We start from the raw sequence: 23428 nt of genomic DNA, 5'->3' as shown, positions 1-23428 counted from the left end.
CGAGTACGTTTCTTTTCCCCCCCTGTGTGAAAGATGTTTCTCAAGTTGTTATCTGTAGCCATTTTATGGAAGTTTTTCTTTTGAGTTGAGTTTCAGAAAAGCTGAAAGAGTTTGAAAAAAGAAAAATAATGAAAGGAAATATAAAGGGAAAATCAGAGGTTGATAACTGGATGAAGTGAGAGAAAGATTTCCTCAGTGTTTCCCAGTCTGCAGCTCTCTTGTTGTAGAGTAACATGATCTCCATTGACTGGGTGATTCCTCCAGTTCAAAGACTTTTTTTTTGGGGGGGGGGGGAGAGGGGTGGGGGAAGAGGAGGGAAACAGATATCTTTCTTGCACCTGAAATTCTGCTGCAGACTATATTTCAATGAGCCAGTCATTCATCTGCAGCCTGATCAGACGGCCTGGTTAGTCACAAGTACAGGCGTGGGTGGTGTCCCGGTTTCAGCAAGGAGTGATTGTAGACAATGACTAAATGCTGTGCCGTGGCCTTTTGCGCAGCGTATGCGCAGAATGCTTCCGGGTCGTTGGTCCCAGGTACCGGTAAGCCTAGGCTCGGCATGACCTCCCATGGTTCGGAAAATTCTCTGTTCCGGCACCGGTCAGGTCCCAGGGTGCCGGACCAGAGAGGTCCAACCTGTACTTTGTAAGCAGGAATTGGACTATTGAGTGCAGTTCTGGCTATCCCATTATACAAAGGATATTCGAGCCAAGGAAAGGACAAAGGGCAGCTTCACTGTTATGTCAGTAATGAGAGGCTATTGATGTGGAGAGAGACTCAAAAATTGGAGCCTTTTTCATTGGAAAAAAGTAATGGAGTATTTAAAAATTATAAAGAAAGAAAGACTTGCATTTATATAACTCCTTTCACAACCACCAGACATCCCAAAGCGCTCTACAGCCAATGAAGTACTTATTGAAGTGTAGTCACTGTTGTAAGGTAAGAAACGCGGCAGCCAATTTGCACACAGCAAGCTCCCACAAACAGCAATGTGATCATGACCAGATAATCTGTTTGTGATGTTGATTGAGGGATAATTATTGGCCAGGACACCAGGGATAACTCCACTACTCTTCTTCGAAATAGTACCATGGGATCTTTTACGTCCACTTGAGAGAGCAGGCGGGGCCTTGGTTTAACGTCTTATCTGAAAGATGGCACCTCCGACAGTGCAGCACTCCCTTAGCACTGCACTGGAGTGTCGACCTCGATTTTTATGCTCCAATCCCTGGAGAGGGCAAATGGTGGAAGATAGTTGGCCAGTTATTGCACTGAGTCCACTTACAAAGAAATTTACAATCACGATGCCTTCCTGTATTGGGTAGAGAATTACAATTGCTTACTGAACTTTCATTTGCAATTTAGTATGATGGGCAATGCGTCTTTGCAGGCTGGCTTTGCAGATAACCCTGCGGTCTGGTTGTGTTGAGTGATGGTGCACCTGCTGGGGGAATCAGTGCCTTTTGATTGTGCTGCAGTAATTTTCTCAAATACTGCATCCTGGTGTAGTGTAGCATGTTGTGTCTTGCATGGTGTTTGAGAGACACAGAGGTAAAAGGACCGTAGTCTCATTCCTTCTGTCCTCATCGCTGTCGATTCTGATTTACTTGGCTCTGGAGAAATACAGGACAAAACTGGCAGATGACAAAGGACTGATTTTCTTCTTTGGCTTCGTGGGCTCATATTTGTTGATTTTTTTTCACTGTGTATCCTTTGCTGTATTAGCTAGACAAACTTAATATGTTAATTATGTAGAACAATTGTAGAATTATTAGAACCTAGAAAAATACAGTAAATTTTAAAATATGCTTTTCCACAAGAAGACTACACAATAGTCTTATTTGATGATGTCGGTGGATTGGGGTTTAACATGTTTGTGTTACATTCTTCTATCTATTATTTTAACACAGGAGTTTATTCTTTTGATCTTAAATAGATTACTGCCTCTGCTAAAAACAGGACAGAAGGGTGTCATGCAAATGCATTAGGTGTTTGTCCACTAAAGGTGGCAACAGTAATTTCTAGGCTAATTCATTTCTCAGTAAATCACCCAAGTTGTAACATTGCCAACTTTCCCTTACAGCTTCCTGCCATGTGACATAGGTCAAAACTTTCTAATCAGCACAGAGTGGAACTGAGCCATACAGAGCAGGAAGGTCCCAGGTTTTGTCCCCAGTCTAGGCTGAGTTAGCTGATTTCAGCAGGGTAGATATAAAGGCATTAAACTGACTTCATAATATCTGGAATAATGGAATGGGAAAGCTTTCAGCCAGGGCCCTGTTCCTCATCGCTATTCAGGAACTCCTGCTGGAAAGTGTGCATGTGTTGGTTGAGGTCAGGGACAGACTCGGCTGTGATTCCATCCACGGTGAGAGATTGTGGCGGAGGAGCGGCAAGAGATCATGGTGGAGGTGCGAAACCTGTGCGCTCTAGGTCCGTGCAGCAGAGCAGGTCTCCAGTTGTCCTGACTAACCCTTGCCACTGGATAAAGACTGAGCTCTGTCAAGCCTGTGTGGTGGCTGATGTGCAACAGTCACCACATGTTAAAAAAAATCCACGCACAGGCATCTTCCACCCCTTCTATTGGAGTTCAGGACTGGAACATCTGGTCCTTCATTGAAACACCTGTGAACTCGTCCCTTTTGGTGTGGAAGTAAGTCATCCTCGTTCGAGGGGCCGTCTATGATGATGATTTGAGAGACATATGCTGGTAGAAGGTCACGACTGGGGAGAATTTCTTGTGATCCTTGTTTTTGTTCGCCCTCAGGATGGACTTTTTTTTTGTGTAGTAACTTTGCCCACAATGACCAGTTTGCTGAGTGGGTTCTTGGTGTTAATGGATGATCAGGCTATGGTTACTAAGCACTCCATGAGCTTAGTAATGTTAGGGTCTGTGGGGGTTTGGGGAGAGGTGACTGCATAAAAGCAGCAAACAAAGCATTGGCGTTCATTTCTAGAAGGAAAGAATTGAAAAGCAGAGAAGTTATGTTAAATTTGTGCGGAACCTTGGTTAGACCACACGGAGTACTGTGAACCGTTCTAGTCTCCATATTCTAAAAAGGATACAGAGGCACTTGAGAAGGTGCAAAAGGGATTTAGAAGGATGATACCAGAACTGAGCGGTTATAATTACCAGGAACCAATGAACAGGCTGGGGCTTTTTCTATAGAAAAGAGAAGGCTGGAAGGTGACCTAATTGAGATCTTTAAAATTATGAAGGGGTTTGATGGGTTAGACGTATAGAAGATGTTTCCACTTGTGTGGAGGAGTGCAAAATTAGGGTTCATTAATATAAGATAGACACTAATAAACCCACTAAAGAATTCAGGAGGAACTTTACCCAGAGTGGTTAGAATGTGGAACTTGATAGCACACATGGAGTGGTTGAGGCGATTAGCATAGATACATTTAAGGGGAAGCTAGATATATACATGAGGGAGACAGGAATAGAAGGATATGTTAATGGGGTGGGAGGAGGCTCATGTGGAGCATAAACACCAGCATAGACCTGTTGTGCAGAATGGCCTGTTTCTGGGTTGTAATATCTATGTAATTCTAAGCAAACGCCCGGGAGGTATCATGTTGGGTGCTGCAGTTTTTATATCACCTGTTGCCCGTCACCAGTAGGGCTTGATGTTTGGCCATGCTAAGCAAATTGTTGTCTTGAATATCTATCACTCAGATGTTGAAGTATAAATAGGTAAATATTCTACTTGGAATGATTAAATAGATTAATTGTCATTTCTTTTGTGGCAAGGTTCAGTCCTAATATTTGATTGCTGAATATTTTCTGACCTGTCTGAAACTATTTTGCTACCCAAGTATAACTTTTTATTAATATTCCTTTTACAACCGAGTGACTTACGAGGCCCCTACAGAGAGCAGTTAACAGTCAACCATGTTGGTGTGGGACTGGAGTCACATATAGGCCAGACCGGGTAAGGGCGACGGGTTTCTTTCCCTAACTAACATTAGTGAACCAGTTGTGTTTGTGCAATAATCCAACAGTGTAATGGTCACTTTTACTGATGTCAGCTTTTTATTTCCAGATTTATTTAGTTTTTTTTTAAACTGAACTCAAATGTTCATACGTCATGGTGGGATTTGAACTCGCAACGGAGCAGAAGCCACTTTGCATCCTGCGTTGCACCTGAATATGTGCAACTTTCTTCTGTCGCACGTTGAACCAGAGTGGCTGAAGTTACACAGATGTAGCCAAGGAAGAAATTAAGCAAGCAGGGACAGGCTGTGGTGGGAATGACTATTTGGTCTTTATATTTTGTAACGGGTTCTCAATGGCCACCTTTAAAGGCCTCCTCAAATCCAAGGCTCTGCTGCTATTATACAGTAAAAGCTGTGGCTTAGTCAGAAGGTTGTGGGTTCAAGTCCCACTGCAGAGACTTGAGCACATAATCCTGGCTCCCTCAACAAACAGCGCTAAACCAGGTATAAAAGCAAAATACTGTGGCTGCTAGAAAACAGAAAATGGTGGAAATACTCAGCAATACTCAACATCTGTGGAGAGAGAAACGTTGCTGTTTCGGGTCGATGAGCTTTCATCAGTTCACATGGTGCCTGACCTGCTGAGTATTTCCAGCATTTAATGTGTTTTTTATTTCACTAGAACTAGATAATCTGGTCATTCTCTCATTGCTAGTTGTGGGACCTTGCTGTGCACAAATGAGCTGTCACGTTTCCAACATACAATAGTGACTACACGTCAAATGTAATTTGGCTGTAAAGCGCTTTGTGATGTTCTGAGGTCATGAAAGATGTCACATAAATGCAAGTTTGCTCTTTTACTTAGGGTCTCTTCATTCAGGTTTAAGTGTTTTGGCTGGTTTATTATCTTAAAGATTTCATATAAGTGGAAGTTACCAGTTCTAAGTTCATGTACAGCACAACACCTCCAACCTGGATATAGTTGGACTCGCCCTTTTGCTTGAACTTATTCTGCCCTTTCTAACAATGTATTAGTCAGTTTAAAAGTGTTCAATGTGGGACCTGTCATTGGTTCATTGGGTGGATACAATTCTATAAAGGCTGTCTTATTAATTGTTTGTTTTTTGCCTTGCTGCACTATATTAAAAATCTTGAGTTGTGGAGATGTGTAGCATGAATTCTGAACTTGAACGTTTGGGTACTGATTAAATCTGTCTAAATTTCAACGTCTAAACACATTTTTAATCCAAATGCTTAGAGTTGATCATCAAAAGAAAAGCACAATACTGTGGATACTGGAAATCTGAAATGTTGCTTGACCTGCAGAGTATTTCCAGCATTTTCTGCTTTTGCTTCGAGTTGGTAATCAGTGAAAGTAATTCCTCTCTGGGAGGGATTTGTGAAGAAAGAAAGAACTCTCCTTTCACAACCTCAATGTCCCAAAGCGCTTCACAGCCAATGACATACTTTTTGAAGCATAGCCACTGTTGCAATGTAGGAAGAGCAGCAGCCAATTTGTGCACAGCAAGCTCCCACAAACAGTAATGAGATAATTACCAGATAATCTGTTTTGGTGATGTTGGTTGAGGGGTAAATATTGGCCAGGACGCCGGGGAGAACTCTCGTGTTTTTCGAAATAGTGCTACGGGATCTTTTACATCCACCTGCGAGAGCAGGCGGGACCTGGGTTTATCGTCTCCCCTGAAAGACGGCACTTCTGACAGTGCAGCACCCCCTCAGTACTGCACTGGAGTGTCAGCCTGGATTATGTGCTCAAGTCTTTGGAATGAGACTTGAACCCTCAACCGCATAATGCTGTTTTAAGACCTGAGCAGCATTGAAGCTCTCCCTTTTTAAGCTGAATTTAGTTGTTCTAGAATCTTAAAATTTTGTTGCATTAGAGTTGTGGGCATCATTTATCAACTTGAATTTTAAAATAACAATTTTGGCACATGTAATGCCTCTTGGGTGTTTAAAAGACCTGCTGATGAATCCCAAGGGATCTTTCCCAGATGACTACAACACTAGATTTTAATTCTGAATTGTTTTATTATTCTGTGGAATTACATAATTTGGTGGAAAGGGCCACAGTTCATTATATTCTGTCAAGCAAATAATTAGTGGGTGACATAAGCCCTCCACCCTTTTTTTTGGTTTAGCTTTTAGAGAACACACATGGATTCAATTTGTGTTGAACAAAAGGTTTTATATGAAACTGGTATTCCCAAACTAGAAAACCAGCCAAAGCTGACCCAAAAACTTTAAAAGAAAGCTGACTAATCTAACAGCCCCACCACCTCCTATAAACTTGAGCTCATCCAAAACTCTGCTCAGCTTATCCTAACTCGCACCAATTCCGTTCACTAATCATCCCTGTGCTCGCTGGCCTGCGTTGGCTCCCGGTCCGGCAATGCCTCGATTTAAAAAAAAAAATTAAAAAAAAAAAATTCTTATCCTCGTGCTCAAATCCTTCCGTGATGTCGGCCCTCTTATTCTCTAACCTCCTCCAGCCCTACAACCCTCCGAGATCTCTGCGCTCTTCCAATTCTAGTGCCTCATGTATCTCCCACTCACTTCGCCCTACCATTAGCGGACGTTGTCTTCAGCTGTTTGGGTCCCAAGTTCTGGAATTCCCTCCCCAAACCCCCCTCGCTCCTTCTTTACGATGCTACTTGTATCCTACCTCTGGCCAAGCTTTTGGTCGCCTGTCCGAATGTCTCCTTTGGCTTGGTGTCAACTCTTGGCTGATTTAGACTCCTGTGAAGCACCGTGGGACTTTTTACTATGTTAAAGGCACGATATGAATGCAAGCTGTTGTTGAAAGCAAGTATTTATCCTGAGTGCAGTGGGACAATTTGCATTATATAAATGAAAGCCTGAAAGGGCATACAAGGTTTATTTTCTGCCACGGATGTCTTTACTTCCACCATTTTGATTTTTGACCCTTTATTTGGTGCATTTTCCAATCTGCAGTGACTATGGGGTCTGCATTTTCCATCCTGTAATAAGGATGGGACTTTTGCTTAAATGTATTGATAACTACTCACTATTTGCCATTTAGGAATGATTTTCTTTTTCTTTAAAACAGCAGATGATCCTTTTCTTTGGGAGAACAAAATAGCAAAAAGGGGATTTGAACAGAGCCTCACTGGGATTATTCCAGTTAGGATTGTAAACAGCAAATTTAGAAGTGGAGCAGCCATTCCAAATACTGCACTCCAATCCCACAAAGGATTGTACGTTCTGGTTCTATGTATATATAAAAAATCTCACGCAATTGAATTTTCAACAGATCAACCAGACCCAGCTTCTCTCTCTCTCTCTCTGCTTCTCTCTCTCTCTCTCTCTCTCTCTCTCTCTCTTCTCTCTCTTTTTCTCTCTTTCTCTACTACCTCCCCCCCCCTCCCCCCCCTTCTTCACTCACTAACCCTTTTCCCGTGGATGGGTGGCATGTGTTTGATTTAACTTAATACCATGGGGGTAATCCAGTCCTCTCCAGCAAGGCTCCAGACCAGTAGCAGAATCGTGTTAAATAGTCCCTAAACAGAGCTAGATAGAAGAGATTGAGTGGCAGTATTGAGAACCAGTCAGGACTTCACAGAAGTGCCCCATCTGTTGGTCAGTCATGGATTGAGATGATTGCCGAGCGCGAAATTGTCCGATCCCTGTACTGCTATCTTCATGTGAGGGAAAGTTATGGCGTGGTGTTCGGAGGGAGTGACAGCGGGGAGAAGCATTTAGTTGACAGTATTATAGGAGTACCGTTTTACCACACGGACTGCAGTGGTTCAAGAAGGCGACCTACCATCACCGTGAGCAGCAAGGGATGGGAAATAAATGCTGGCCTTATCAACCTCCGCATCCTGTGAATGAATAAAAATAAATAGTTTACTTCAGCTATTAACGAAGAGAGGAAAAGCTTCCGATTTTGGAATGTTACATTGTAGAGATTTTTATTCTCATTCGTTTTGTTTTTCTTACTCCTCCGATCTGTCATCACATTTTAATTTTTCTGTTTGTGAGATGGCAACGAGATCAACATCTGCTAGCAATTTACATTACTTTGGCTTCAGCATTATCGCATCTGGAACAGAAAATGAAGCGTATATTGTTTTGCTTGCCACATCCTTGTAGGGTAGAAGTTGTAGGGTCAAGGGTTCCCTCTTGAGCTTGTGTTTTATTTTATTAGCTGATTATTTTGTCCCAAGGTGCTATGGTGAACATGAGTATTGAGTCTCCTGTTTCTGTTGCTCAGGTGAGGAAGCCCTGCGTCTATATTGCACCTCGATGCACATTCCAAAGCGCATTACTTACATTGATTACTATCAAGTCCAGTGACCTGTGTCGGCAAAAGTGGCAGCCAACAAAAGGAGTTGCGTGATCAGTTAATCTGTTTTTGATGGCCTTGCTTGTAAAAGGATGTGACTAGAGCAACCACAACTGGCTGATTTTCTTTGAATAGTGCTGTGGGATCTTGATTATCCCCCCAAATCACTGGAACAGGCAGCTTGTTCAATGCCTTCCCCTCCGACAATGCAGCACTTCCTCAGTACTGTGCTTTGTTACTCTTGGACCTATCCAATTCATGGCTGCCTCTGACCATATGTGATAGTGTATTTCCATTGCTCTTGGAAGGATGGCAGAAGTCCCCTCTTTCAGTGCTACAGCACCTGTGATGGTACAGTCCCATTTAGTGTAGGGAGTTGTGTAAGAATAACACTATCCTGCTTTGTGTTGATGATGTTACTTGTGGCCATACTCTCCATAGATCTCTTTAAATTACCGTGCAGGAGGGGGTCATTTAGCCTTCTGAACCAACCTACTCAAGTCCTAGCTCTTCTACTGGAGCAGTCCATCCCAATTCCATTAATCTGCCCTTTCACTCTGTCCATTTTGATTGATCCTTTTCAAATCGAGTTCTCTCTTAAAAGATTGATGTTATTTTGTTTTTAATTTTGTGATAGTTCCATCAGAGTGATGTGATAGTGGTGACCAGTCCTGCACCAGAGGGACTTGGAGAAGATTTGTTGAAAGCTGACACAACCATAATCGCCTACGATTTACCAGGTAAAGGAGTAGTTTAGAATGCTGAGTGACCACAGCCTTAAGTTGCAGGTGGAGCAATTGACAAAAAATAGCTCTATAAAGAAATATGCATTTATATAGGTCGCCCCAAAGCGCTTAACAGCCAATGAAGTACTTTTGAAGTGTGGTCACTGTTGTAATCTGGGGAATACACAGCCAATTTGTGCATTCCCAGGTCCCACAAACAGCAATGTGATCATGACCAGATCATCTGTTTTAGGTCAAAAGCAAAATACTGTGGATGCTGGAATCTAAAATAAAAACAGAAAATGCTGGAAATCTCAGCGGGTCAGGCAGCATCTGTGGAGAGAAACAGAGTTAACGTTTCAGGTCGATGACCCTTCAACTCTGTTTTAGCTGCTGGTTGAGGGATAAATATTGGTCAGGACACCGGGCAGAACTTCCTCTGCTCTTCTTTGAATAGTATCATGGGATCTTTTAGTTCACCTGAGTGGGCACCTGGTTTAACGTCTCATCCATAAGACAGGGCCTCTGACAGTGTAGCACTCCCTCAGTACTGCACTGGAGTGCCAGCTTAGATTATGTGCTCAAGTCTCTGGAGTGAAGCTTGAACCCACAACTTTCTGATTGAGCCGAGAGTGTTGCCAGTGAATCTCGGCTAAAATTTGAAAACCAGTGTCTGAATTTTGGTGGCAATTGTCGCAGTAGTTTTTTCATAAACGCTTGTAAACTGACCCCTGCGACAAAGCAGTCACTAAGTGGAAAAACAGCAGTTGTACTGTCAGACTGGCTCACTCAGACGTTAGATTTGACACTCTCTTTAATAGATCATTGCAGGACTTTCAGGAAGACTTTGAGGGCATAGCCCACTGACCTGTTTTGTGCTTCGTTCCAGATGCAGTTTTTAATTCGAGCTCCAGTCCCCAAGATTTCTGCCGGAATGAACCTGGACCGTCGCACGACGGAATCGGACTCCTGATAGCAGCTCTGCAGATCAAGGTTGGACAAAGTTTAGATCACCAATATTTGGGTCAGGCGGCCTTTTGCCTACAATTCTCCATCTGATAATTCCAGAGGCTGGAAAACTGAATGGGTGGAACTTTTTCTACATCGCTGTGATGCACATACTTGCTAAACCTGTATCGCTAAGTACCATTGTCTGAAATAACTGTCCATAGACTAGGTGTTCATTTTTATAGGTTTTTTTTTTAGAAGCACAATTATTCATTCTATTTGATACAAGGGAAGTAGACACTTAGACATTAAAAGCTGTGATCCGGGTTGCTTTGTTCCTCACCTCAAGAAGGATATACTGGCATTGGGGAGGAAGTGGCACAGAGTACGAACACACGGACATACACAGGCGCTCTGGTCCATCGAGCCTGTCCCACACAATTGCGATACCTTGCATATCACAATATGTACTCTCCACCCCATCTGAAACCATGTGATCTCCAAGGAGAGGCAAAAAAATACATATTTTTGTTAACTGGCCAATTTTGGAAAACAAATCTGTTACATTCCTCTCTGACCCATCTAGGCGATCAAAACTAGTCCAGGAGATCACTCTGTACCTGAACTCCCCGCAGTGCCTACCTTCTGTAACAACACCTACATCCAGATCATCAGAATGATAGTGGGACTAAAAGGGTTAAATTATGAGGATGGGTTGCATTATCTAGGTTTGTATTCCCATGAGTATAGAAGATTACAGGATGATCTAATTAAGGTGTTTAAGATGATTAAAGGAGTTGATAGGGTGATGGAGAGAAGCTATTTTCCCTGGTGGTGAATCCAGAACAAGGGGGTAGAGCCTTAAAATTAGAGCTAGGTCGTTCAAGCATGATGTTTGGAAGCACTTCTTCACACAAAGGGTAGTGGAAATCCAGAACTCGCTTCCCCCTCCCCATCCCCAAACTGGGGGCCAATGAAAATTTCAAATCTGAGATTGAGATATTTTTGTTAGGTGAGGTTTATGGAGCCAGGGCAGGTAAATGGAGTTAATATACAAATCAACCATGATCTAATTGAATGGCGGAACAGGTTTGAGGGGCAGTAATTATTAGGATTGCATAGTCTGTTCTCATTTCTTTTGAACTCTTGCCATCTTATCAATCTGGTCAGCTGGGAGAAATTAAATTCAGTTGATCACGTCATGCAAAGCAGAACAGCTGTGGGTGACTGACCGAGCTCTAACCTCTAATTTAACACCCATAATGTAAGCTACTTACAGCATCCGTGCTGTGCATCAGTTGAAGGTTTAATTTTATTTTTACTCTTTAAAATAGTCAGATTGGAGGTAGAATATTTGTGACCAAAACTAAAAGTGGAAGTTACAGTTCAAACCACTTTTTAACAAAAGGTTATTGGGACCAGGCCCCCTGTACTGTTGGGTACTTCTGATGGTTGAATCCCTGTTATCTCATCCCCTCTCCCCCCCCCCCCCCTGCTCTGTCCCCACAATTTTCACTTGCCACAGGTTAGTGGTATGGCCTTCTTGGGGCTGAACACTATGTGCACTTCATGCAGGAGGTGGTACAGTAACTAATATAAGGGACAAGAATATATACATTAAAAAAATAACTTTCATTTATATAGTGTCTCTCACAACCTCAGTCCCAACCAAAGTGCTCCACAACCAATGAAGTACTTCTGTAATGTCAGGAATGCAGCATGGTTCCACAAACCGCAATGAGATAATGACCAGATAATTTGTTTTATTGATGTTGATTGAGTGATAAATATTGGCCAGGGCACTGGGGAGAACTCCCCTGCTCCTCTTCGAGTAGTGCCATGGGATCTTTTATGTCTACCTGAGAAGGCAGACATGCTTTAACATCTCATCTTAAAGATGGCACCTCTGACAGTGCAGCACTCCCTCAGTACTGCACTGAAGTGTCAGCCTAGATTATGTGCTCAAGTCTGTAGAGTGGGGCTTGAACCCATGACCCTTTGACTCGAGCGAGAATGCTACCACTGAGCCATGACTAGCAATGCTATTTTATTGGCAAGAAATCTAGGCACTGCAGGATCCCACAAACAGGACATTGAGGGTGTCATTTCTTCGAGACAGTGCACAAGCTTTTGTTCATCTTGGGCCACTTGCATGTGTACTATCGAACTTCGAAGGCCATATAATATATTTTAAATGATTGATCCCTCAACTTATGATCCTAACCCATCTTTGTGTTCATGTGCTCATCGAGGGCTCCCAATTTGCTGATTGAATGCATCAAAGAATTCAGGAACCATCAGGAGAAACCAGAATCGTGGAGGTTTACAGCACAGAAGGAGGCCAGTCCACCCATCATGTTGGTTGCCTGCTTGAGCAATCCAAAAGATCCCACCCATGTTCCCTCCATTGCCCTGTATATTCCTCTGCTTCAAATATTTAGCTACTTTCCCTACAAAGATGTTACGGTCTCTGCCTTAACCACTCCCTGTGGCAAAGCATTCCATGTTTCAACATTCCTCTGTGTAAAGAAATCTCTCCGAACCCCTCTCCTCACTCTCTTAGTGACCATTTTAAATTGACAACCCCAATCAGTCAAAATAGTCTTTCCCTATTCACTCAATCAAAACAGTAATAATTTTTAAAACTTCCCATTAAATCTCCTTTGGTTTCTCTGCTCCAGTGCAAATAGGCTCAGTTGCTGAAGACTCACCTCATTACTATAATTTTCCATCCCTGGCATCATCCTGCTGAATCTTCATGAATAAGAATTATATACTGATTTGCCAGGGCTTCATGGAGCAGGTAGCCACAGCTTATGGATCACCTGTACTCTTCTGACCTGTAGGTTGAAACATAACTGGGTTAACTGGTTTTCCCTCCAGTAGATCCACTGTAAGGTATCAATATGAAAAACATAAAGGCAATCACTCGGTTCTGAAGATTCCTGTTGTGCATCTGCCATTCAGTGTACTTTCCCATCTTCTGTAATGTGTTTTTGATGCAGCAGGACAACCAACAAGTAGGTTCTCTCCCATCATCCCAGTGCTCACTGACCAACATTGTCTCTCTGTCTGACAACACTTGGATTTCAACTCCCTCTGTAACCTCTCCCAGCCCTACAATACTCCAAGGTCTCGGCGCTCTTCCAATTTTGGTCTCTTGCGCATTCCTGATTTCCACCACTCCACCATTGGTGCCTTCAGCTGCCTGGGCCCTAAGCTCTGGAATTCCCTCTCTAAACCTCTCTGCCGCTCTACCTCTCTCTCCTCTACCTCCTTTTAAGATGCTCCTTAAAACCTACCTCTTTGACCAAGCTTTTAACCATCAGTCCTAATATGTGGCTTGGTGTCAAATTTTGTCTGATAAAACTGTTGTGAAGTACCTGGGAATGTTTTACAATGTTAAAGGCGCGATATAAATGTACATTGTAGTAGCAGAATATCTGTCCTGTGCTACAAGTCATTGTAAAAAGAGTTCACCTTTTCATAAATGGGATGCTAAAAAGTTTTAGAAACAATCGGTGCAACTGTGAGCACAGTTTATAAATGGACTAGATGGGCTCATCCTATGTATTTAGTCTGTGAATATAATTTTATTTATTGATGTACTTTACACAGAATACAGTCGAAAGCAGCACCAGATGGCTAAAGCAGCAACAGCACAAGAGATGGAATCTTCGGCCTCTTAAATTGCAGCCCATCTCGCCTGTTCCCAGGTAAGCAATCAAAACTCATTTTACTGTCTGTTCCTGTGACACTAAAACTTGTTTCTAAAACTTGTTAGCATCCCATTTATGAAAAGGTGAACTCTGTCTTTTTGCAATGACTTGTAGCACAGTACGGACATTCTACTACTACAATGTTCACTTCCAATTATTCATATCCCCCGGGTAGATTGGACAATGTGTTGGAAGTATTTGTTTCTGAAGTGAGAGGGGCGTGTCTGAAAGGGTCTGTGCGAGAGTGCACGTGCGATTGAGATTTGTGGTGCAAATCTGGTAAGACGTGTAATGTGAACTAAGTAATCACTTCTGAGGGGAGGCAGAGTGGATCTAGATAGAAATTGGGTATTGAATTTTCAATTTCTAGTCATCTGACACGAACACTTAACACTTTTTCCCTTAAAGCTGTTCTACTGAACTGTGCTCCCAGATTCCCGACGTATGTGCGCAGCACTACATGGGAGTTGCAACACTGAAACAGCCCATTCGGCCCAACCAGGCCGTGTTCGCATTTACCTTCCACGCGAGCAAACAGTTTTACTCATTTTCACCAACCCTGTTCCCAAATTCCTTCATCCTCTTTTCCTACATTCACCTATCCAATCTAATTTAAAAAAATGTATTCTCAGGATGTGGGCATTGCTGGCAAGGCTGCCATTTATTGCCCATCCCTAGTTGTCACACCTGAGTGGCTTGCTAGGCCGCTTCAGAGATGGCAGTTATCAGTGAACCATGTTGACGTGGAATTGGAGTTACATATAGGCCAGACCGGGTAAGGACGAAAAGATTCCTTCCATAAAGGATATTAGTGAACCAGTTGGATTTTTACGACAATCCAACAGCTTCATGGACAGTTTTACCAATCTTGAACGTTGACAGTTTCTTCCTCAAGCAGTAACTCGGGAAGTGAATTCCACAGCTTCAACTCTGTGAAGATATTTTGCCTGCTCTCTCTCTCTTAAATCTCTTGGGGGAGAAATTCATTGGGGCACTCTCTCTTTTTTGAAATGTTAGCGCCAGGCACTAATGATTCTGAACTTTTACAAAATTGGGTGTTGGCGCCCCAGGAAGGAAGTGGAGCGCTAAATCAAGCACTAATGACCAGCAGAGCGATAAAGAATTTCAGGTGCAATGCATTTAGCACTGATCTTCACACTGGCTCATTCCAGCTTTTAAAGGGGAGGTTGTATCATTGTATAGATGCTCATTTTCAACATTGCTGGCTCTGAAGGTGACCTGTGAACAATTGAATCCCCTGATGGCTGATCCCACTCCCATGGAGCGAGCTTGTCATTTCACAGTCATGGCATTGGTGGCTGGAATGGAGCGAAGAAGGGCAGTGCTGTTCCCGACCACTGGAAGGAGGCCATTGCCACAGGTCTTTAGGGCAATGTGGAGGGAAGTAGCCCGGGGGTCTCTGCCAGCAGTGCGGTGCAACACAACCTGACACAGTGCTGGAAATGTGGTCAAGGTGAGTACATGCTTCTTCAGGTCCTGCATACCAACATCTGAACCGCCGTCTGTGCACACTGCGCAAAGCACCACACCCCCACCATTCACCCACCAAACATCTGAACCTACTCAAACTCACATCCACATTTCACACCTTGCCTATAATCACAGCTATGCAAAGACGGCAGGCATATCTCCCAAACACATAGCTGAACTCTGACTCTCACGCATTTGTTTCTTTTGCAGGCCAAGATTGCCCACAATAGGAGGGAGCAGCAGAGGAAATTTGGTGGCGATGCGCGTCTCCAGCAGCTCTCAGACCTTGGGGAGCGAGGCTGTGACTCATTGGGCAGCAGGTGGTGGGTGCCATCGACCCCATTGGGGGCAACGACGATATTTTCATCTCTCCTTTTCTCGCCCGGCCACAAAACGTTATCATTTTCCAGCTCCTGATAACATCTGCATTCCATGCTCCATTCCTGCCCCGCGCCCTCACCTTAGTGCGTCTTGTGCCTTATGATTTCAGATAGATAATGAGCAGTCTGTCCCTGAGCACCCCCCCACCCCCCTCACTGAGAGTGAGGAAGGAGAAGAGGAGGAGCAAAGCACCGGGACACTGTATCTCTCACCTGCAGGCACCACCTCAGACACTGGCACTATGCGATCTTTAGAGGCAAGTTTAGTAGAGGGGTCTGCACTGGGTGATGCACCGGGAACGATTGGGCTGCAGCAAGGCCAAGGGTAAAGGATAGCTCGGGAGCCAGCTCTCGGGGGGGCGAGTTTGCGCGCGAGTTCTGCTGCACAGGACTCGGATGAGGACCTTGATGGGAGCCGTACACAAGAAGGGTGATGGCCATGTACTCACAGATGATAGGTGCAATGGCAAGGGTGCCCAAGAGCCTCTAGGCAATGGTAAGGAGCGTGGAGGAGTCCGCCTCCAACATTGTGCAGAGCTCTGCGCATACCATGGAGCCCATCATTTCCAGTCTGCCGTAGGTGGTGGACTCCCAGAGAGACCTCCTGATGCGTGCCATGGGTGATGTGGAACTGAACTCTGATGAGGTGGTCACGAACCGCCTTTCCCCAAGGCCGATTGTGTGGCTGCCTCCTCCGTTGCTGCTGTTCGTCCTTGTCCTTCTACTGAGGTGGTGGAGCTATGCCTGTTGGCAATGGCTGCACCCTCATGATGGCCAAGTTGTGCAGCATGCAGCAGATGATGATGAAAAGGGACACCCGCTCAACTTAGTATTGGAGGGCTCCTCCAGAGGGGTCAAGGCAACAGAACCGTTACTTGAGCACTCTGATGGTCTGCTCAGTGATGCTCCTGGTGGCAGCATGGCTGTCATTATATGAGTGCTGGGCACGAAGGGATGTGGGCCCAGAAGAGGCAAGGGCCCAGGGGCAGCACGGGCCAGTCCACACTGCAATATGTGTGCGCACTAGGTCCATGCAGCAGAGTTGGTCTCCAGTCATCTTGGTTAACCCCCTGGACCAAGACCAAGCTCTGTCAAGCCCGTGTGGTGGCAGGTGTGCAACGGCCACCACATGTTTATGTAAAAAAAATCCACGCACAGGCTTCTTCCACCCTTCAATGTGCAGCTCGGGACCTGGAATATTAAGTCCTTCATTGAAACACCTGTGAACTCATTGAACTTTATCCCTTTTTGGCAAGTCATCCTTGATTCGAGGGATCGCCTGAGAAGAAGCTGGGCACGAGATGGGGGTTTGCGGAGGGGAGTCATGAGCCAGGTGGAAAGCAGATAGCCCTTGTCTCTCAGCAGGCAGCTGCAAGCTTCATATAGTGGCTGGAAGAGAGCTGGCACACTGGTCTGATGCAGGATGAATGCATCATGGCTGCTGCCAGGATAGCGGGCATTGACGGTGAGGATTCTGCGTGTGCGGCCACACACCAACTGCACATTCAGTGAGTGGTAGTTTTTGCGGTTACGGAATAGCTTAGGATTGTGATGTGGTGCCCACAAAGCGACGTGGATGCAGTCAACGGCGCCTTGCACCATGGGGAAGCCTGCTATCCTGGCAAAGCCACATGCACGCTCATACTGCTTCTCTCTGGTCATGGGGAAGGAAATATATTCCCTTCCACTGGTACAGAGCATCTGTGACCTGATGGATGGAGCAATGGACGGCAAACTGGGAAATGTTGGAGATATCACCCGTTGCACACTGGAAGGATCTGCTGGTGTAGAAGTTGAGGGCGACGGTGACCTTGACTGCCACTGAGAGCCGTGATCACCCTGGTTTGAGGCTCTAGGTGTGGCTGCAGGAGGTGACAGAGCTCTGTGACCACGCCCTTGCTGAAGCGCAGCCTTCGAACACTCTGTTCCTCAGTGAAATTCATGTAGGAGAACTGCTGCCGGAATACCCTGGGAGGATAAGGCCTCCTGTTGAGAGCCCTGTTGGCCCTCCTACCTCTGGCCACATTTTGCGCTCTTTCTCTGTGCCTCAGTTGCCTCCGACGTTGATGTTGGAGGGCGAGGTCCAGTGCCAGCACAGCCCCCATGAAAGAATCCAAAGATTGCAGTTTCAAATCTCCCCTCAATGAAACTGAAGGATCTTTGAGCCAGAACAATCGTTAAATTCCAAAACGCTCAAATCGATCAGAATGCCTGTTTGCCTATGTGAAAGTGACAAGGCAGCATTGTTGGCCGACTAAAGTTAAACCAGATGTTGATGCCTTTTTAAATAGTGCTTCTCCAGCCGACATCTGACTGAAAGCTGCCCCTCTACCTGTAATTGTTAATGGCAGGCACACAAGCAGGAGGCGAGAGGGAATTTGGCATCCGGAGCTTTGCGCACAGCAATGACGTCAATCTCCGGGCGCAGGAGATCGGGGCGTCATGTCTTACCGCCGCCACAAAACTCCCGCCGAATTTAACGGGAGTTGCTGATCTCGCCGTGCCCAGTTGACAATCTATTTGCACCCCATTATCGCCCCCGGAGGTGCAAACTGGAGGCGCAAAGGAGCTCAATTTTGCCCCTATTGTATCTATATGCCCTGATTGCGTGAAACTCTACTCCGGAAGTGCTGATTCCTGCGATCGTGCTCTGTGGCTCCCCTTTCTGTGCTGATCTTGTACTGGTGTGTGTACACTCTTGAGTATTAATCGGAACTCATTCGCTGGTCTAAATCCTTTGCTCAAATTGTTTTCAGTGACATTGAGATCTCCAGAGCGCAGACTCCAAAAGAGATCGGAGTCCTGGCCAAAGAAGTCGGGCTGCATCCGACAGACATAGAAGCCTACGGAAGGAATAAAGCAAAAGTAAAATTATCTCCCTTGGACAGACTGAAGGAGCAGCCGGATGGAAAATACGTATTGGTTGCTGGGTAAGAACATTTGAATTTGCTTTATTGCTAGTTGGTATTGAACCTTTTTTATATTAATTATTTTCCCAGAATCAATGTTGGTATCTCAATAGTACAGTCCCCACCACTAAACCTGTCAGGCTGGGGTTCTGTTCTCTAGAAAAGAGAAAACTGAGGGGTGACCTGATAAGGTCTTTAAAATAATAAAGGGGTTCGATGGATTAGACTGAGAGAAGATCTTTCCACTTGTGGGAGAGTCCAAAACTAGGGACCATAAATACAAGGTGGTGACTAATCAATCCAATAAGGAATTGAGGAGAAACTTCTTTACCCAGAGAGTGGTTAGAATGTGGAACGTGCTACCACAAGGAGTAGTTGAGGCAACTAACATTGATGCATTTAAGGGGAAGCTACATGAGGAGGAAAGGAATAGAAGGATATGTAAATAGGACGAGTTGAAATAAGGTGGAAGGAGGCTCGTGTGGAGCATAAACACCGACATGGACCTATTGGGCCAAATGGCCTGTTTCTCTGCTGAAAATTCTATCTAAAACATCCACGGTTAAAACGGACAGTCTCTTGTATCGGCCAAAGGCGATGACCATTGGCATTAACATCAAGTTCAAAGTTGCCAGTTATAGCACCTTAAAAGAAAGACTTGCACTTATATAGCATTTTTCATGACTCCAGGTCATCCCAAAGCGCTTTACAGCCAATGAAGTACTTTTGAAATGTTGTCACAATTGTAATGTTGGAAATGCAGTGGCCATATTGTACACAGCAAGGCCCCACAAACCGCAATGTGATAATGACCAGATCTTCTGTTTTTGTGCTGTTGATTGAGTGAGTGATATATATTGGCCAGGACACCGGGAGAACACCCCTGCTCTTCAACATAGTCTAATGGGATCTTTTACGACCACCTGAGGAGGCAGATAGGGCTGTGGTGTAATGTCTTATCCGACAGACAGCGCCTCTGACAGTGCAGCACTCCCTCAGTCCTGCACTTTATTTTGTGCTCAAGTGCCAGCCTAGATTTTTGTCCTCAAGTCTTTGGTATGCTTTCTTTCTTGCTTTCTGCTTTCGCTCTCGCTGTGCAGGTTAATAATTGCAGCCTGCTAGTTCTACTTTCTTCGGTCTTGACTAAGAACCAAGTTGTATGCTACTCCAGCGCAGCATAACTGCACCTGCTTTCTACGCGCAGCTAGAGTGAAGGAGAAATGAGGCTTGGGGATGAGGAAGAGAGACAGAAATGACTTCACCAGGCACCCTGTGCACCGAAGTCACCACCTGGGCTGTCACTGCTGTAATTACTTGACTTGCAGAGTGTAAAAAGTAACCTTTCTCTTCTGTGTTCTTTACAGAATTACACCGACTCCTCTGGGGGAGGGGAAGAGTACGGTGACAATTGGATTGGTTCAAGCGCTAGGTGCCCATCTGGATGTTAATGCCTTCGCTTGTGTGAGACAACCATCTCAGGGGCCAACGTTTGGTGTTAAAGGTAACCATCTTCTAACATGTTCACTGGAGATAGTTGAGTACATTAATCTGATTTATGCTGTGGAATTGTGTGTTCACCAGACTGGCACAAGTTGATCAAATCTGGATAATACCATACAGCAACTATTTGTTTCTTTCTTTCTCATTGTCACCTTTAATGTCTCATCCGAAAGACAGCGCTACTGACAGTGTAGCACTCCCTCAGTACTGCAGTGGCGTGTCTGGGGAATCATGCTTTTAAGGGAACAGCTGTGGTTCTATTGGTTCATAAAGTAGTTTGTTCTTTCCTCTTACCTTGAAAAGGAATCAAATTGATGCTCAGTATCTCAACACTGTCTGGATTGGTTCAATTGTAGATCTTCAGTTTGTAGTGCACTCTCTGCTCCGATTCAGAAGATTGTGGGTTCAAGCTCCACCCCAGAGACTTGAGTACAAAATAGAGGCTGACGCAGATAGTGCTGCCTTTCAGATGAGATGTTAAATCAAAGCCCTGCCTGCCCCCTCAGGTGGATGTAAAAGATCCCATAGCATTACTTGAAGAGGTGTGGAGTTCTCCCAGGTGTCCTGGCCAATATTTATCCCTCAACCAACATCACTAAATCTAATCTGCTTATTTATTTATATGCTGTTTGTGGGAGCTTGCTGTGTGCAGATTGGGTGGTTAAGAGTGAACAGTGTTGGTGTGGGACTGGTGTCACATGTAGGCCAGACCAAGTAAGAATGGCAGATTTCCTTGCCCAAAAGACATTAGTTGAGCCAGTTGCGTTTTTATGACAATTATGAGAGCTTCATGATTACTTTTACTGATACAGGTCGAACACCCGAAATCCGGAGTTCTGAAAACCGGACATTGGGCAGATCGCAGGAGTTGGCGTCCGGAATCCGGACCAGACTTTTAAAAAATGGCACATGAAGGCAAAGAGTTGTCCGGAATCCAGAAATCTGTTCTGAAAATCGGACATTTTTTTTAAAACGGTGCAAATACAGAGTCCGTATAGACCTGCTCCTGAGCCTTTCGGAATGCCCCATGACCCCGAGCCACATGTGACCCGAGCTGACGGCCATCTGACCCACGTACTTCCCTCAGATTTCTTCTCCGAAATCTGGAAATATCCGGAACTTGGCCCAGGGGTTTCCAGATTTGGGATGTCTGATTTCTTCTCTGAAATCCGGAATGACCTCGGTCCCGAGATTTCCGGTTTCGGGACGTTCTACCTGTACCATCTTTTAATTTCTAGATTTAAAAAAAAAACTAAATTCAAATTGTCATTTGCGGTGTTATCTGAATTATTAATTCAGGTCTCTGGATTATTGGCCATCAATACAATCACTGAACTACTGCACATGTGGAATGTTGTTGAGCAGATGGGAATCTGTATTGAGATTCTATGTAACTAAACCGATGATTGTCTCTGAACAGGTGGGGCTGCAGGAGGTGGATACTCTCAGGTCATCCCTATGGAGGAGGTAAGGGAACAGAAATTTAACACTCTCAGCTGCCATGGCCTGTATCATCCTTCAACCACAAAACAGAGTCCTGAACATTGGCACCACACCTATAGTCAAAATGGATTTGAAAATGGTCCGAGCCTCTGCTATTTCCTCCCTTGCTTCCCTTAACAGCCTAGGATACATTTCAGCCAGGCCTGGTGATTTATTTATCATTTGTCAAACTTTTCTGCAGTATTGAGCTCTCGTTATCTAACAAAAGCTTCCCTTTTTTTCTTTATCCTACCCTGCATGGTCCTTGACATCCAGGGGGCTCCAGATTTGGGAGTTCCACCCTTTTTCTTTGAGAACATATTTGCTCTGAACCCTCACTATCTCCTCCTTGAATGCCTCCCACTGCTCTGACACTTTTGCTAAATCATATCTCAACTTGGTAAAGCTTACCTTTCCCCAATTGAGAACTTTTACTCCTGGTCTATCTTTGTCCTTTTTCATAACTATGCTAAATTTAACTGAATTATGATCACTACCACCAAAATGTTCTCCCACTGATGACTCTTCCACCTGTCCAGGATCATTCCCTAAAACTAAGTGCAGAACTGCTCCCTCTCTTATTGGGCTTGCTACATACTGTCTTTAATTTTATTTTTTTTAAAGTTCTCCTGAATGCATTTTAAGAATTCTGCACCCTCTCTTTTACACTAATTGTATCCCAGTTATTATTAGGGTAGTTGAAATCCCCAACTATTACTGCCCTATTGTTTTTGCACTTCTCAGAAATTTGTGTACATATTTGCTTTTCTGTCTTCCTCTGACTATTTGGGGGCCTATAGTACACTCCTAACTGTGATTTTCCAGTTCAACCCATATGGCCTCATTTGATGATCCTTCTAACAATCATCCCTTCTCACAGCTGTACTTGTTTCTTTAACCAGTATTGCGAACCCTCCTCTTTTTTTTTTAATCGCCTTCTCTATCCCGTCTGAAAACCCTGTAACCAGGAATATTGAGTTGCCACTCCTGTCCTACTTTAATTCATGTTTCATTAATAGCTATGATATCATACTTCCACATGTCTATCTGTGTCTTCAGCTCATCTGCCTTATTCACTAGACTCCTTGCATTAGGCACTGCCAAACCCTCTAGCCTTTGTTTCCTCTGCCTTCCAAACTCGCGTACTAATTTTGTGTCTTCTATTTCCAGCAATGCTTCTCTCTTCTGAATCTACGCTCTGGTTTCCAACCCCCTGCCAAGCTAGTTTAAACCCTTCCCATGAGGATATTGGTTCCAGTCCTGTTGAGGTGCAACCTATCCGGCTTGTACGGGTCCCACTTCCCCCAGAACCGGTCCCAATGTTTCAGGAATCTAAATCCCTCCCTCCTCCACCATCTCTCCAACCACGCATTCATCTGCTCTATCCTCCTATTTCTGTACTCACTAGCAGCATGGCTCAGGGAGTAATCTGGAGATTGCTACCTTTTTGAGGTCCTGCTTATTAATCTCATTCCCAGCTCCCTAAAACCTGCCTGCAGGACCTCATCGCTCTTTCTACCTATGTCATTGATACCGATATGGACTACGGCCTCTGGCTGTTCACCCTCCCCCTTAAGAATGTCCTGCAGTCGTTCAGTGACATCCTTGACTCTGGCTTCAGGGAGGCAACATACCATCTGGGAGTCAAATCTGTGGCCTCTGTTCCCCTAACTATTGAATCCCTCATCACTATTGATTTCCTGACCTTCCTCCATTGTGCTGTGGAGTTGGCTCTGGCTATACTCCCCAGCAGAAGAAGCGTGCGGCAAACCAGACTCCCCATCTACCCTTTCCTTCAACGACAGTCTGTCCCACCTGTGACAGAGACTGTAATTCCCGCATTGGACTGTACAGTCACCTGAGAACTCACTTTTATAGAGTGGAAGCAAGTCTTCCTCGATTTTGAGGGACTGCCTATGATACTCCCCAGAGGCACCATCATCCTCTCCAATATTCAGAGTACCGGTTCGAGAACAAGATGCACTCGGGACTCCTGCACTACCTG

At 44.6% G+C, this 23428-nt stretch overlaps 1 protein-coding gene across 1 annotated transcript in view; it reads left to right on the top strand.

The window, feature by feature from the left end:
* mthfd1l (methylenetetrahydrofolate dehydrogenase (NADP+ dependent) 1 like) overlaps positions 1 to 23428 on the top strand; it is a 203964-nt gene that overhangs the window by 34885 nt on the left and 145651 nt on the right. Inside the window, exons 7-13 of the mRNA XM_070891004.1 lie at positions 3859 to 3938; positions 8907 to 9009; positions 9884 to 9987; positions 13561 to 13658; positions 18289 to 18462; positions 19806 to 19942; positions 21362 to 21408. Of these exons, the coding sequence (XP_070747105.1) occupies positions 3859 to 3938; positions 8907 to 9009; positions 9884 to 9987; positions 13561 to 13658; positions 18289 to 18462; positions 19806 to 19942; positions 21362 to 21408 (743 nt within the window). The remainder of the gene's footprint in view (positions 1 to 3858; positions 3939 to 8906; positions 9010 to 9883; positions 9988 to 13560; positions 13659 to 18288; positions 18463 to 19805; positions 19943 to 21361; positions 21409 to 23428) is intronic.

The sequence above is a fragment of the Pristiophorus japonicus genome, chromosome 9, assembly GCF_044704955.1.
Source record: "Pristiophorus japonicus isolate sPriJap1 chromosome 9, sPriJap1.hap1, whole genome shotgun sequence".
Taxonomy (NCBI): Eukaryota; Metazoa; Chordata; class Chondrichthyes; family Pristiophoridae; genus Pristiophorus; species Pristiophorus japonicus.
This window is presented reverse-complemented; position numbering and strand designations above follow the sequence as displayed.